This window comes from Musa acuminata, chromosome BXJ1-5 (genome assembly GCF_036884655.1).
Source record: "Musa acuminata AAA Group cultivar baxijiao chromosome BXJ1-5, Cavendish_Baxijiao_AAA, whole genome shotgun sequence".
Classification (NCBI taxonomy): Eukaryota; Viridiplantae; Streptophyta; class Magnoliopsida; order Zingiberales; family Musaceae; genus Musa; species Musa acuminata.
Window position 1 is genome coordinate 25,848,283 of NC_088331.1, and position 16,122 is coordinate 25,864,404.

Below are 16,122 nucleotides of genomic sequence, written 5' to 3' on the forward strand. Positions count from 1 at the left end.
AAATTCGTCCTCAGATCGCATCAGTACCGTCCGTTAAAATCGGACCTTATGAGAGGCATGCGGCGTGACTGGTGGAGCTTGAGAGTGAAATGAATGATGATGCCGAAAGATATATGACTAGTGCTCGTCGGACACTTTTCTCCCCCCCTCCGCCCCACTTTCTCCGTAACCTAAACGGCCCTTAGGTGATTGATCTCAACTTCTCTCTCTTTCACGCTGCTTCTCGTTGGAGCAAAATGAGAGATCTGTATCGATGCTATTTCCGTCTTCAAATTTCTTTGTGATGGTGTTATTTGATTTGTAGATGTTTGTATTTATGTCTGTATGAAGTTTTTCGTCCTTTGTTTGTGGTGATGATTCTTGCACATCAGGTGTTTGTGTATATGAGTCTAAGAAGCTACATTTGGTTGCCACCCTCTCGCTGGGGCATCCTAGCAGAAAAAAATCTGAGCTTTAGCTGTTCTTTGCTTTCTCTATTCAGCAGGCAGATTAGATAGAACAGAGAAAGGGGAAAATGTCGTACATGCGCGGAGACTTGCTATCCAGGACAAGGAAGTTGGTGAAGGGTCTCGCAAAGCCTACCCCGGTGTGGCTTAAACCCATGGAAGAGTACGCCCCTCTCTCCTCCCATTCTCTCATCAACCAGATAGACGAACTTTGTTGGAATGGGATTATCTGATACACCCTTTCTGATGCTCTTTCTGTCTCTGGTTTCATGTATTCTGGAAGCAAAATTTTAGCTTGCTGGAGGCAGGTTGATTGTAACGATTGGTTTCACAGGGCGCCGCCGGTGACATTCCCACGGACGGATGGGAAGATCAGGAAGATTGAAATGCCGGAGGATGTATATGTCAAGAGATTCTTCAAGAAGCATCCGGATTCTCTCTACCATGATGCTGTCAAGTAACACTGCACTCTTTCTGCCGCTTCAATCTCTTGTGCTATGATGAAAAAGACCCTAAGGTCTTATCGTGGAAGAAAGGGGAGAAAAGGGAATGATCGCTTCGAGGAGGGGATCGGCCTCCTAGGGTTTTGTCATGATACTGAATAATATTTCATTGATTGATTGATTGATTTCTGAAAAGAAAGGGTGACATCACTATTTATAGAGTTCATAATAGACTCAATAAACATTATTCAAAAGCTCATAAAAGGGTCCTAACAATTCCTCCCTATTCAAATCAGTTTTGTCCTTAAGGTTGAGTAGCATCAAACTCGGGGAGCTTCTCTTTCAGCACTTCAACTATAGGCTATCTACAACGCATCACAACCCGTTGATCAAGTAAGTATGGTCTCCATTTTTTGCTAGTGTAAGCAATAGGTCTGTCTTTCTATGTAGTAATCATTGCAAGAAACTCCTGGCCTTGTATAATCAATTTTATCTTTGAGCATTTGCTATCATAAGTTAAAATTCATCCATTAGCGATCTTTACTTCGAATCTGTCATAGCCTTCAATATGATAAGCTAATCGGGCTACAACTTTCTTGTCCATAAAATTATCAATGCTACCCGTATCAATCAAAACAGTGACAGGCTGATGCTTCAAAGTTCCTCCTTTTCATAGTTTGTGGGTTAGCGTAGCCAGCCAATGCATGCACTGTATGTGTTATGGCTTCAGTATCTTCATTAGTTTCCACACCTTCATGATCGGAGTCCAACTCTTTTGCTTCCGGTTCCTCTCCAATTGGCTCAATCATCAGAAGTTGCTCTTGTTTACATCGGTGCTCCATACTCCACTTTTCATCATAGCACAAACCCTTCGTTGATCTTTCTTTGAGTTCTTCTCAGGTTAGTCTGCGAGTGATAGAATTTCGACTGGGAGTAGATATGGTGGGTTGCTTACTGCTCACCTGTTTATTGACATCTCTGTTTCGACGGTATTTCATGCTGATTTTTTTCTTATGCAGATGTGCAAATGAAATCGCAGCTATTATGGTGCGGGGTTGACGAGCCTTAACTTCATATCGAATCTCTGGATTAAGCCCTTCAATAAATGTACCCAAAAGTTATCGTTCCGACCAATCTCTAGCTTGATTTGACAATCTTCCAAACCTGCTCTGATATTCTAACACTGTAGAAGTCTGACGAATTTTGACGAGCTGTCCATCAACATTCTCATATTCTGATGGGCCGAAGCGAACAAGAAGCCCTCTTTTGAACTGCTCCCACGAAGGAACTCCGTGGAAAGTTTCATACCAATCGTATCACTGGATTACATCTCTATCGAGCTGGATTGAGGCCACTTCTATCTTGGATTCTTCTGGGGTTCTGTGAAAATGAAAAAAAAATTTCGCCCCAAAGATACAACTGGTAGGATCCCCATCTTCCCATCTCGGAAATTCCACCTTCATGTATGAATAGTTTATGTCACAGTCTTGGGGCCCTTTTCCTGTATTTTCAGATCTATGCAACGTAGAACTTGAGCCCCTATCTTGTTGAAATTTGCTGAGGCTCTCCAATAGGCTCTTTTTGAAATCATTAAGTGTTTCTTGCAGCCGGTTCTCAATTCTGATTTCCAATGCTTCCATTTGTGCTTTCACTGAGTTATAGGTGGCCATTACGTAAGACTGCAAATCTGTAATCCCCAGTTCTTGTTTCTGATGTCTGGTCAAGGGCATCAACACTATCGATACGAACCTGCCGAGGAAGCGGACGTCGAGGGTAGTGCTGCGGTCGTGGTGTTGGAGGAAGAGTTGCTGTCCTGTTTCTGTCGTTGCGTAGGGTGAGAGCGTCGGGGGCTGGAAGGCGACTACGTCGGTATGGTTGTAGCTGCATGGGGTGAGAGCGCCGGTGGCTACGATGGCGTGGATGGAAGGCAGCGTTGCTTTGTCTCCATCGCACTGCAGAAGGAGGCGCTAGTGACGTCGAGGGATCGCGTGCGGTTGAGGAAACGATGGTGGCTGCGGCGGTCGTGGTTGCCTTGTTTTGATCGCCGTTAGGAGGGATGGTTGAGCGACTGCAACTGTGATCCAAGGAGAGTCAGCGATGGTGGCGTGGTTGGGGACAACGTCGCCGACGGTAGAAGCGATGAGGGGTTTGGTCCGTTGGTCGGGAAACAGCAGTGGGGGAGGGCGGCGTTGAAGCGGCCGAGGTTGAAAAGGGGAGTCAGTGTGTGCGTTGCCGGGTTTGAGGCAGCGCCGTGCAAGAACTTGCTACGTGTGCTGCTGGAGGGCGGCTGTGGCAGCGGTGGTTGCTGGCCGGAGCGAAGCGGCGACGGTGGTCGCTAGCCGGAAGCAGAGGAAGCGGTGGTGTGGTTGGAAACAAGAAACAATGCTCTGTTTCTATCGCTGCGAGAAGAGAAGGTTGCTGCCGGGGTTGAGAGGCAGCAGTGGCGATGCGGTGGGAGCAAGGTCGTCGAGGGCGAGGAGCAGCAAAGGGTCGCCGGGGCTAGGCACTGCTAGGGGGTGGTTCGCTGGCCGGGAATGGCGGCAGTAGCCCTTTCTCGGTTGCCTTGTTTTGGTCACCGCGAGGAGGGGAGGTTGCTGGCTGGGGAGCGGCGGCGGGGGTGGAGAAGGAGGCAACGAGAGTCGCGGCTGCGATCGACGAGGGGCTGCAGCAATAGAGGAAGCTCTATTTCTGCAACCGCTATAAGGAGGGGCTGCGTCAACCGGCGGTTGCGACCCAAGGAGGGGCGGGCACGATGGCGGACTAGGGCAGCGTCGTCGACAGTAGAAGCGGCGATGGGGTGGTTCGCTGGCTGGGAAACGACGCCGGCGGTCCTTCTCGCTCAAGCGAGATGGGGAAGTGAGGAGAGGTCGCTGGCTGGGTGGGGGTAGCGGTGGCGGTGGTGGCTGTTGGCTAGGCAACAGCGGCAGTAGTGGTGGTCCCTCGGTCGGGAAGCAGCGGCTGCAGTGATCGCTGACCGGAGATTAGCGGCGGCGGGTGAGCTAGCCGGAAGCAGGGGAAGCAGGGGTGGCTGCGACTTCTTCTTCTTCTTCTCTCCTTTTTTTTTTAGGATGAAGATAACTACAGCGAGGGGGCAGCGGCGGTGGTGGTGGCTGCTGGCTGGGCAGCAGCAACAACGGTGGAGAAGGGGCAACGGTGGTCGCTGGCCGGGATGCAGAGGTTCCTTCTCGGTTAAGAAGGATCGGCATTCGTGGCTGTTGGCTTCACCCTTCCTCATGCAAATTTCTTTTTTTTTTTTTATAGTTACGGCAACACTGCAACGAGAACGCGAAGGATCGCCGTTTTGATACCAAATGATAAGACCCTAAGGTCTTATCGTGGAAGAAAGGGGAGAAAAGAGAATGATCGCTTCGAGGGGATCAACCTCCTTGATCGCTTCGAGGGGATCGGTCTCCTAGGGTTTTGTCATAACATTGAATAATATTTCATTGATTGATTGATTGATTTCCAAAAAGAAAGAGTTACATTACTATTTATAGAGTTCCACCTAGGGTCCATCAGGATTTGGACTCTTAATAATAAATAAATATTAAATAAACCTCTACCTGATTCTAACTGAACTAAACTGATTCAATAAACAATTGGACTAAACAAACTCAATAAACATTATTCAAAAACTCATAAAAGGGTCCTAACATATGATTGCTTATCCTTTTGTGCTCTAGTGATTGTAATTAATGTGTATGTAATTTGATCGTGAGAGCCTTGGGTTTTAGTGTTTCAATTTGTAGTTATAATGTGCTCGATTGACAAATTTGTACTGTGGTATCATCGGTACAATTAGATTTACTGTTGTAGTCAATGACCAAAATCTTAATTATGGGTAATCCCCCTCATGGTTTTTTGTCAGCTGCTTTCTTGTTTCAGTTCAAAAGGTTGGAAACTTGGCATTAATTTTTAGTTAATTCTGTTTGTGTAGAAATGAGTTACTTTAGACAGATTTTTTGCGATACCGATTTTCCTTCCAAATAGTGCTGAACAAATGCAATGAAGTACAGATCGTAATGAGTTGCTCTTATTTCAACAGGATAAGTGGTTTTGATCCTCCTCCAGCACGAGTTTTTGCTTGGCGTGTTTTGGAGCTCAAGGGACAAGGTGTTAGTGAAGAGGAAGCCATGGCTGTAGCTGATGTACATTCATCCTCTTTAATATTGTATTGGTTTGTTTCAGTAATTTATGTTCAGAAAATCAGGATGCAATGCAACAAAAGATTTCTTGTTTTCTAACCAGTCCACAGACTCATACATAGAGTGTTTATTCATTGAATGTCTACTATGGCGCTTAAATTTTGGAGACGTGATATTTGAAATACTGAATATTTACTTAGTGCTTTCTAAGTAATTTGTTCCATGATTTTTCTTTAGATGGAATATCGAGCTGAGAAGAAGGCAAAGAAGAAGGCGTACTCTGAGCTGAAGCAAGTTGCACGGTTGCAAGGGAAGAAGCCACCTCCAAATCCCTACCCGAGTGCCATTAAAGAAATACAAGCAGAGGAGAAGAAATTTGTCCGAGACCGTTTCTTTAATGACACGGGAGTGTCTAATTTACTACAATATGATTATATGAGCATTGATTATGATCTAGTATCTTTTTCAGTCAATAATGATGCCTCATAATCATTATCTCAGCACAATCAAATATGACAGCTCATCAGCATATTCTCTGCACAAAGTTAAAGCTGTTTCAAGGTGCTTTTCTTCAAGACAAAGGAATGCATTAAAGGAGTTGGTTGGCAGCTGTGAACATTTCTTCATTACCAATGAGTGCATTAAAATAGTTGGTTAGTAGCTGTAAACACTTAATTTCGAAATTCCCTATGCATGAAGGGTTGTTTCATGCACTAGTATTTATTTTGGTGTTTAGGACTTAGAAAGGGCTTTTAGAAACTGATGATATCTGGGCAGCAGCTCTTAGAGAACCCTTAAACTCTGTATCTCTTGGAAGCGTCCTTGAGTGGTGAGTCTTTTATTTTCTAGTTCTGTATCCTCGTTTAATCTCCATTGGGTGGTGAACTTTCTGTATCCCATTGCGATTTTAAACTTGGTGGTGAGCTACTTTTTCGTTTTACTGAAGTTTCGTCAAGAGTTCGTTCATTGCCTTTTATGATATTTTCTATCTGAACAATTGTTATATCGGTTTTCTATCGACATCCATTCTGCATTTTTTCCCTCCCCGGTATCAGTTTGGTATCAGAGCTAAAGGCTAGAGATCATGGCAAGGCAGAATGGAAAAGGTGTAGTTGGTGAAAGTAGCGACCATGGAGATGACACTGAGTCGTTGAGGTTGCAGCTACAAAAATTGCTGCGTAGCCTACAAGAAAAAAATGAAATAATCGACGAACTTCAAAGTAGACACAACCAGCATGAAAATGACACTCGAGAGTTTACTTCTGATGATGATACACATCTTCCAAGGGAGTCGAGAAGATGTCGGAGAAGAAATGAAGTCCAAGACGAGTGGCAGAATAAATATAACCCAAGATTTGATATTCCAGAATTTGAAGGAAAAATAAATGTTGATGACTTTATCGATTGGCTTAATACAGTAGAAAGAATTTTTGATTTTCATGAACCACCAGAACAAAAGAAGGTCAAACTTGTGGCACTCAAACTCAGGCGGAATGCATCTTTTTGGTGGGAAAATATGAAGAAACAAAGAGAACGTGAGGGGAAGAGTAAGATCGTTACATGGGAGAAAATGAAAAGGGAGCTAAAGAGAAAATATTTACCTGATAATTATAGACAAGAGATCTTTCTCAAAATACATGATTTCAAGCAAAAAGATCTTAGTGTGGAGGAGTACACTACAGAATTTGATAATTTGATGTTAAAAGGAGAGCTTGTGGAACCGGAAGAGCAAACAATTGCAAGATACTTAGGAGGTCTGAAGTATGAGATTGCTAAAGTTGTTCAGCTACAGCCATATTGGTCTTTAAATGATGTGAACAAGCTGGCATTAAAAGTTGAAAAGCAACAGAAGTTTGAAAAGAGTTTTCGGTATGGCTCAAAAGAAGGCTACACAAAAGGAGGAAGTTCCAAGCCTACTGTCCAAAGCAAGGTGATATCAAAGGTGCAAGAAAAGGGTGAAGATTCTGCTGGCAATAAAAAAACACCTAATTCTTCTACCCCAAGTGGTCGAAAATGCTTCAAATGTCATGGTTTTGGGCATATTGCTTCGGATTGTCCAAATAGGAGGATTGTAACTTTGGTTGAAGAACATAGTGATGGAGGTGAAAATGAAGCTGACGATGAACCAAAATACGATGATGATGAGGAAGAGATTACTTATGCTGATCATGGTTTGTCTATTGTATTGCAACGTAGTTTACAAGTGTCATATGTGGCCGACGATGAAAGTTGGGTGAGAAAAAATGTGTTTCACACTAAATGCACTTCTCTTGGCAAGGTGTGCTTGGTGATCATCGACAGTGGCAGTTTTGAGAACGTGGTTTCTTTGGAGATGGTGCAGAAGCTGAAGTTGGATACGATCCCTCATCCACATCCATACCAATTATGTTGGTTGCAGAAAGAAAATGACATCAAGGTAACTAAAAGATGTTTAGTTTCATTTTCTATTGGCAAGTATTATAAAGATAAAGTGTGGTGTGATGTTGCCCCTATGGATGCTTGTCATTTGCTATTGGGAAGACCTTGACATTATGATAGAAGAGTGTTGTATGATGGTTATAAACATACTTATTCTTTTAAGGTGAATGAAACGAAGATTATCTTAGCTCCATTACAACCTTCCGAAATCAGTGCGCCAAAGAAGGAAGTTAGTGCTTTTATTTCTTTTAGAGAATGCAGATATGAATTGGACAAGGGCGGTCATGTTTTGGCCCTAATGGTAGTAGAGGAGAACGAACAACATACGGAGACACCGAAAATCATGCAACCAATCCTAGAAGAATTTCAAGATGTTATACCGGAAGAGATTCCACATGGCCTTCCACCTTTGAGAGACATTCAACATCACATTGATCTTATTCCGGGGGCTGTTCTACCTAATAAGGCTGCCTACAGAATGAGTCCTAAAGAACATGAAGAACTTCAAAGGCAAGTTGATGAATTAGTGAAAAAGGGGTTAATTCGGGAGAGCATGAGTCCTTGTGCAGTTCCAGCCTTGTTGGTGCCTAAGAAAGATGGTTCTTGGAGAATGTGCGTGGACAGTCGAACCATCAACAAAATCACAGTAGACTATCGCTTTCCTATTCCAAGGTTAGATGACTTACTTGATCAATTGTGTGGTGCTTGTATTTTCTCAAAAATTGATTTGAGGAGTGGCTATCATCAAATAAGAATGAGGCCCGGAGATGAGTGGAAAACAGCGTTTAAAACTAGAGAAGACTTATATGAATGGTTGGTTATGCCATTTGGCCTATCTAATGCTCCTAGCACCTTCATGAGATTTATGAATCACATACTTAAGCCATGCATTGGAATATTTGTTGTAGTTTATTTTGACGATATATTGGTGTACAGCAAGAGTGAAGAGGAGCATATGAGTCATCTGAAAGAGATCTTTCTTATTTTGAGGCAGCAAAAGCTTTATGCTAATCTAAAGAAATGTGATTTCTTTACTTCTAGTGTGGTGTTTTTGGGGTATATTGTTTCAAAAGATGGAATCATGATGGATCAAAGTAAGGTTGAAGCTATTCTCAATTGGCCAACACCTGCTTCATTACATGATGTGAGGAGTTTCCATGGCTTAACATCTTTTTATAGAAGATTCATCAAGAGTTTCAGCTCTATTGTCGCTCCAATCACCGAATGTCTGAAATGTGACAAATTCAAATGGACTAGTGAGTCTTACGATGCTTTTGAGCTTTTGAAAAGAAAGGTTACTGAGGCTCCTATTTTAGTTCTACCAAATTTTGATAATGTGTTTGAAGTTGAATGTGATGCATCTAATGTGGGAATTGGTGCTGTTTTGAGTCAAGACGGAAGGCCCATTGCATTTTTTAGTGAAAAGCTGAATGATACAAGAAAAAAATACTCTACTTATGATAAGGAGTTTTATGCGATTTATCGAGCTTTGTCTCATTGGAGTCAATATCTCCTCGCCAAGCCATTTGTTCTATATTCTGATCACGAGGCATTAAAGTTCATTAATCATCAGCACAAGCTAAACAAGAGGCATGCAGCTTGGGTGGAGTTCTTACAATCTTACAACTTTACAATCAAGCACAAATTTGGTGTTCAAAATGTAGTTGCTGATGCATTGAGCAGAAAGCATTCTTTATTATCAGCAATGGAAGTCAAAGTGGTTGGATTTGAAACATTCAAAGATCTATATGAGAATGATGTGGATTTTGGCTCGATATGGCAGAATTGCAAATCAGGTTCCTTTCAACAATTTTCGATCTTTGATGGTTTTCTTTTTCGAGCTAATGCTTTATGTGTTCCAACTTGTTCTTTGAGGCAAGTAATTCTAGCTGAAGCTCATGGTGGTGTTTTGGGAGGACATTTCGGTAGGGACAAGACTCTAGCTCTTGTTCAATCAAATTTCTACTGGCCTAAAATGTTCAGAGATGTGGATAGACATGTGAAGCAATGCCGATTATGTCATTTGGCAAAAACAAGAAGTCAAAATTCTGGGTTGTACACTCCATTGCCAGTGCCAAATGCTCCATGGGAGGATGTGAGTCTTGATTTCGTTTTAGGACTGCCAAGAACTCAAAGGAACAAGGATTCTATCATGGTTGTTGTTGATAGATTTTCAAAAATGTCTCACTTTGTTCCATGCAATAAATCAAATGATGCATCTCATATTGCTGATTTATATTTTAAGGAGATTGTTAAATTGCATGGTATTCCAAGAACTATGGTGTCTGATCGAGATTCAAAATTTGTTAGTCATTTTTGGAGAACTCTTTGGAGGAAGCTGGGTACTTCTTTGAATTTCAGTAGCTCGCATCATCCACAAACCGATGGGCAAACTGAGGTAACAAACCGAAGCTTAGGAAATTTACTTAGAAGCTATGTTGGCAAGAATATTAAGCAATGGGATGTCATTATTCCACAAATTGAGTTTGCTTACAATCGTTCTATGCATCATAGTATTGGTAAGTGTCCTTTTGAGGTAGTTTATGGTGCTAACCCTGCTGGTCCTTTGGACTTAATCCCTCACTCTATAACAAAGCAATTTAGTGGAGATGCTGATGAAAGAGCTAAGCAGATAAAGAAGCTGCATGAGGGTGTGAAAGCAACCATTGAGAAGCAAAATGAGAGGTACATGCATGCTGCCAACAAACACAGAAAACATGTGGAGTTTAATGCAGGTGATTTGGTCTGGATTCATCTAAGGAAGGAGAGGTTTCCACCGGGCAAATTTGGAAAATTGAAACCAAAGGCTGATGGTCCATTCAAGGTGCTTAAGAGAATTGGCAGAAATGCTTATGAGATAGAGCTACCTGAAGATTACGGAGTATCCCCAACATTTAATGTGGCTGATTTGAGTCCTTTTTATAATCATGTTGATGAATCAAACGAAGACTTGAGGACAAGTCTCATTCAACCGGGGGAGATTGACACGGGAGTGTCTAATTTACTACAATATGATTATATGAGCATTGATTATGATCTAGTATCTTTTTCAGTCAATAATGATGCCTCATAATCTTTATCTCAGCACAATCAAATATGACAGCTCATCAGCATATTCTCTGCACAAAGTTAAAGCTGTTTCAAGGTGCTTTTCTTCAAGACAAAGGAATGCATTAAAGGAGTTGGTTGGCAGCTGTGAACATTTCTTCATTACCAATGAGTGCATTAAAATAGTTGGTTAGTAGCTGTAAACACTTAATTTCGAAATTCCCTATGCATGAAGGGTTGTTTCATGCACTAGTATTTATTTTGGTGTTTAAGACTTAGAAAGGGCTTTTAGAAACTGATGATATCTGGGCAGCAGCTCTTAGAGAACCCTTAAACTCTGTATCTCTTGGAAGCGTCCTTGAGTGGTGAGTCTTTTATTTTCTAGTTCTGTATCCTCGTTTAATCTCCATTGGGTGGTGAACTTTCTGTATCCCATTGCGATTTTAAACTTGGTGGTGAGCTACTTTTTCGTTTTACTGAAGTTTCGTCAAGAGTTCGTTCATTGCCTTTTATGATATTTTCTATCTGAACAACTGTTATATCGGTTTTCTATCGACATCCATTCTGCATTTTTTCCCTCCCCGGTATCATTTAATCCCAAAATACTTGAGATTGTGCAGAAGATGAAAGCAGAAAAAGTTGCAGAGATGCAAGAAGGACAAAGAGAGTTTGGCAATGGCAGGGGTGGTGGTGGTCAGCGTGGTGGATGGAAAGGTGGCCAGCATCAGTAATTTAGATCCGTCGGTACATAGATTGAATTGTTACTTGCTTTTTGCATCTTGTCATTTTGGTTAGGAGACTGTCTTTTCCATGTGAGCAATCTGAAGTGCAATAAAGGATTATTATGGAACAATGAAAAATGTCTTTTTGTTAAAGATGCCTTTCTTAAGTTTGCTAGACAATAATCACCTGATATACACGATACTAAAATCACAAGTGAAATGTCTTACGGTTTATCTTATTCAACATAGAAAGTTTGGACAAAAGTAAATTAATAGGTATACTTAGTTATCATGTACATCTAATGGAGTCATCATGACCATTTATAGGAAGCTGACAGGAAACACTAAGCATAGATTAGCAATACAAGAATAATGTTGGACAGGTTGCATGCCACACAATTTATCGAGAAAACGATGATAAGGTTATGCATTATAGTGAAATGAATAAAATTCAATTTATTTTTCAATTCTACCTGGTTAATTAGATTTCTGCTTCATACATGATGATGAATTCGGAGGTAAATCGGTAAGGAGCTTGACTGCTACATATGTTCCCTGTTTTTTCTTTATATTATCCCTTGTAGTTGCATGCATTTGGTTTAATCAGTTTGTGGTTCACTCTCGGATGATAGAAATATGAAGCACACTTACCTAACTCAGCAAAATTGAATGACTGCAGCAATTCAGTAGTATTTTGATGTTCATCCGTTCTTGATTTAGATAATTATTGATCATGTGAGTGAAGTACATAGCCAAGTCATATATATTGTTTAGCAGCTATTATTAATGGTAACCTCTGTCGACCATCTTCCATGATTAGCCCCTCAAACCTATAAAATCGTCTTTGCTTCATAAAATTAATGTCGAGTTTTGGCCACCTATCATATTGGATTCAATTCTCTAGTAAAACATTGCCACCAATTTCCAGATGATTATATATATACTATGGTAATTTTGACTCGTTGAAGAAGCATTACTTCCAGTGAGATAGATGCACATGAATGAAACAACATCAAGAAGAATCCTGCGTATACCTATAAATCACCAGGTGTTTGTTTACAGCATCCAGGAAGCCAACTTAATATTTTGCGGCATGTAGACTCCATATACCAAAGTCTTTGATTCATATTAAGTGCATGATTATTGTCAGAATCGAGGCTGATGTTTTGTCTTTTAAGCTTTGAAAGCTTTCGATTTCCATTGTTTTTGCACATGGATTGCTCGAGTGAACTAACTGATGACTTTGATTCAGTAGATGCTAAACATACTGGCAAAACAGTTTCTGTGGCACGCATTTGTTGCCTGTAAACTATAAACAATTCAATCTATTAGAAACTATTCCGGAGATCTAATATCAAAACAGACAAACCAAGCTTGCCATCTCGACCCATGCAAATTCGAGAGTAACTCTTCACCTGATCACCCAAACAAATTTGCGGGTGGTTCTTCATCAAAAAGATAATTCATCTACTCAATCTCAAACATAGGATGATCCACATCAAATAGGGATGCCAATGACCATAATTCATGGGACCAACCATAGGCTGCCTGGGTAAGTTCCATCACTACAAACATACAAGCCTGATACAAGAGACCATCTCATAGCCAAAACATCCAAATGGAATTAACAGGGCAATGTTTCCAAAGTGGAAGCTACAAGGAAGATCTCGATAACAAGAAGCAGCGTTTTTCTGCAACTTCAAACAAACTCAAAGGTCAAAACTGGCGTCTAGCCCTTGTTTCTGCCACTGTAACCCGTATCGATCTTCCATCCAAGTCCTGCACAGAAAAAAGGTATGTGCCTTAGTCCGATGGAACATTATCAATAAAAATACAAAAAATATATTAATATTAGTAAGCAGTCAATCCAATTGGTCCATTGTCTACTATGAAACTTTTAGAATGTGAATCCTCCTCCCCAGATCTGTGATACTGGGGATATGCAGGTGTACAAACAGGTATTAAGAAAGATAATGATAAGAAATAATGTTCCCTTATCAACAACTGTGTACAAAACAAAGAACAAAAGGTCCGAGTAGAGAAATATGAAGATAAAGACATACGGTGCCATTTAGTGATTGTATAGCATTCTCAACCTCCTCAGCCGAGCTGTAAGTGACAAAGCCGAAGCCCCGCGATCTACCGCTCTCCCTATCATAAACGACTTTGGTCTCTAAAACCTTCCCTTGCTCACTGAAAAGTGTCTCAAGAGCCAGATCATCAATGCCCCATGAGAGATTACCTACGTAGACCCTGTTTGCCATGTCAAGGTTACCACCAGCCCGGAATCCTCTAGATGGGAACTCATCTTTTCGTGGAGGTGGTCCTGAGTTCACCCTCAATGGCCTCCCTTCTAGTGTCTGTCGGATCATAGAACCAAAATTACAGTAAATCCTCCACTTACTCTGCCAATTTTCTTTAGCAGGCACAAAGCGAAAACTAATTGAACTAATGCATATATGGAGCACAAACATTTACATGACCAGCATAAAAAAGATGCAGAGAAAGAAAACATGCATGAACATCTTTCTTTGCAGGTTGATTAGACATAATTCAAAATGAGTGAAAATGAATTGCAAAAGACCCAATAACCAATTAAGAAGAGAAAAGTGAGAAAGTCACTTTGGCAGATAAGGCAAAGAGTAAGAGGAACACATGCTAGCTAGTGAAGATACATCGTAATCCATTATATAACTCAGATTTAATAGTAAACTAAATACACAGATTTACTCTACCGAAGATTAGCCAGCCCTTAAAGAACCAAAAAGGAGAAATAAGGTTGAAGAGGAAATGCAGTCTCAGCTACAAACTTAACTGCAGGTAAAAAATCCAGTGAAGTAACAGCAATTAATGCATTCCTGATCTCTCGATTAGCACCGGTTTAGATATTAACCAACTCTTGTTTAATTTAGATTTCCAAATTTTGTTTATCGGTTTGTGGGATTTGATGATCAGTTAGAACTTAAGACTCACTTAATGTTAGTTCGAATTAGGTTTTCATACTCATGTTATGGTAACAAGAAAAAGGGTAAAAGGTTTATGAAACAAAAACATTACATGTATCACATAACTTGGACTGGGAAGTAATGTAGAGCGTTGTTAATGTTTTCACTAAAGATTAGCCCTTAAGAAAAGTGGAACAGAAATATATGGTTAGGCATGAAATATCATGTGTCACAAATTTGAAGAGTATATGCCTTGAACTGCTCCATCACTAAAACCATAACTTCAAAAAAAGGAGCAAGTCAGATTCCATCAACCAACTGCAGGGGATACCTTTTGCTATATTAACCATCTTATTGTTGATCTTCATATACAAGCGTTTAGGTAATTTGTAAATTTATACTGATAGATTCACTCACATAACCATTAAACTGCTGAGTGGCTGCTTCAACCTCCTCCACGGTTGACATTGTCACAAATCCAAATCCTCTGCTTTTTCCAGTTTGCTTGTCATATATAACCTGCAAAGTAAACAACCAAAATGTCAACTTTTATAATAACCTGATGTTCAACTAATGCATAAAGTAAACCAACTATTTGGCCAGCTATCTGCGTGTTACAATGAAGGGTTAAAATGAACAAAAACATGTTAGAAATACTACCAAACCACTCGTAATACAACCGGACAATTAAAGCAGCAGGAAGAAAGTTCAGGCACTTGCAGCTTCTGCCAGATGAGATATGCCCATGAATGAGGCTTGCGTTCATCGAAGATAAGCCAAGCCAAGCCAAGCCCAACACATTTCACCTAAAAGTTACTTAAACAAAGGATTTACCTCCACCATCTCGACATTCCCGGCGCGTTGAAAGAGACCAGCGAGCTGGGAGCTGTCGAAGCTAAACGGGAGGTTCCCGACGAAGAGCTTCAAGTCCGGCGAGAATTCCACCTCCTCCCCACTCGACAGGTCCGCCTCCTCTTCTTGCTCCAAATCCGAGGACACCGCCACCTTGGGAACGGACCCCGAATCTAAAGCTGGCGCCTTTCTTACCGGAGGAAAGGGACTATAAGAAGGAAAAGAGACATTTTTGATCGAAGAGAAGGAAACGTAGGAGAGAGCAAGGGTTTGGGTTTGGGGCTTGGAGGACGAGATTCTGCGGATTCCGAAGGAGAGGGAAGGGAGGAGGAAGGAACAAGCCGCCATGGATAGTGGGGGGCTTATGCTTTCTTCTTGATAAGGTGGAGGAGAGAACTGGGGAGGAGAAGGGGCATGCGATGGACGAGAGGGGGGAGGAGATATGTCTGTCTTTAGAGAAATTAATACGATAATTTTTTTTTTCTTAAAAAATATTCATATTTTAAGTATTTCTCAAGGGGTAACCTCTCTTTTATTTTTATTTTTTTAAATAATATTTTTAATTTAAAAATATTCAAAATATCTCTTAAAAAATTTTGTCAAATTTTTCTACATATATATTTTTTTATTAGTTTTAAACTATTATAATATTTTTATTTGACTCATTTATAATATTTTTTTAATAATATTTATAATATTTTTATTAAAATAATATTATAAATAATATCATATCGTGTAATTGTCATTGCCTATAAATCATTATGATATCATAATTTTAGGTTTAAAGTTAATTTGATTGAGGTTAGTTGTCTATTTACATCATTTACAGTTTTTCAAATAGATTTTACATTGTTCTCAAAACACTACAACAAAATTAAGGATACTGTTTGAGGAAAAAAATGAAATGAGAAATATTGAATGAAAAAAATACTTCAAATATGAGTATTTTCTATAAAGCTCATCCAAATCAATATCCCTTTGTGTTGACGATCATATCATTTTAATTTAAAATAATATTTCATTTGATATATTCCATAGAATTGACATTATTATTATTATTATTAAGAGAAATATTTAAACATCATGACATATATATTTATCAA

At 40.3% G+C, this 16,122-nt stretch overlaps 2 protein-coding genes across 9 annotated transcripts; one reads left to right on the plus strand and one right to left on the minus strand.

The window, feature by feature from the left end:
* The first annotated feature begins 9 nt into the window (after positions 1–9).
* Positions 10–11,369, plus strand: LOC135586061 (uncharacterized). Of its 7 annotated transcripts, XM_065183547.1 has the most exons (6): positions 32–185; positions 482–609; positions 781–903; positions 4,935–5,037; positions 5,272–5,427; positions 11,091–11,369. In XM_065183547.1, the coding sequence occupies exons 2-6, from the start codon at positions 515–517 to the stop codon at positions 11,229–11,231; spliced, it is 618 nt and encodes a 205-aa protein (XP_065039619.1). In that variant the 5' UTR covers positions 32–185; positions 482–514; the 3' UTR covers positions 11,232–11,369. The 7 variants fall into 7 exon arrangements, 5 of the variants coding, with proteins under 5 accessions (XP_065039617.1, XP_065039615.1, XP_065039618.1 ...); XM_065183545.1 differs by lacking the exon at positions 11,091–11,369 and having other exon boundaries at positions 10–185; positions 485–609; positions 730–903; positions 5,272–5,974; XM_065183543.1 differs by lacking the exon at positions 11,091–11,369 and having other exon boundaries at positions 17–185; positions 730–903; positions 5,272–5,974.
* A 1,263-nt stretch (positions 11,370–12,632) lies between these two features.
* LOC135674091 (29 kDa ribonucleoprotein A, chloroplastic-like) lies at positions 12,633–15,454 on the minus strand. Of its 2 annotated transcripts, XM_065183550.1 has the most exons (5): positions 15,002–15,454; positions 14,585–14,686; positions 13,465–13,582; positions 13,286–13,373; positions 12,961–13,001 (listed from the first exon to the last, which is right to left on the minus strand). In XM_065183550.1, exons 1-4 carry the CDS (start codon positions 15,365–15,367, stop codon positions 13,294–13,296), a joined length of 666 nt encoding a protein of 221 aa, XP_065039622.1. In that variant the 5' UTR covers positions 15,368–15,454; the 3' UTR covers positions 12,961–13,001; positions 13,286–13,293. The 2 variants fall into 2 exon arrangements, with proteins under 2 accessions (XP_065039621.1, XP_065039622.1); XM_065183549.1 differs by having other exon boundaries at positions 12,633–13,001; positions 13,286–13,582; positions 15,002–15,453.
* Between the last annotated feature and the right edge of the window lie 668 nt (positions 15,455–16,122).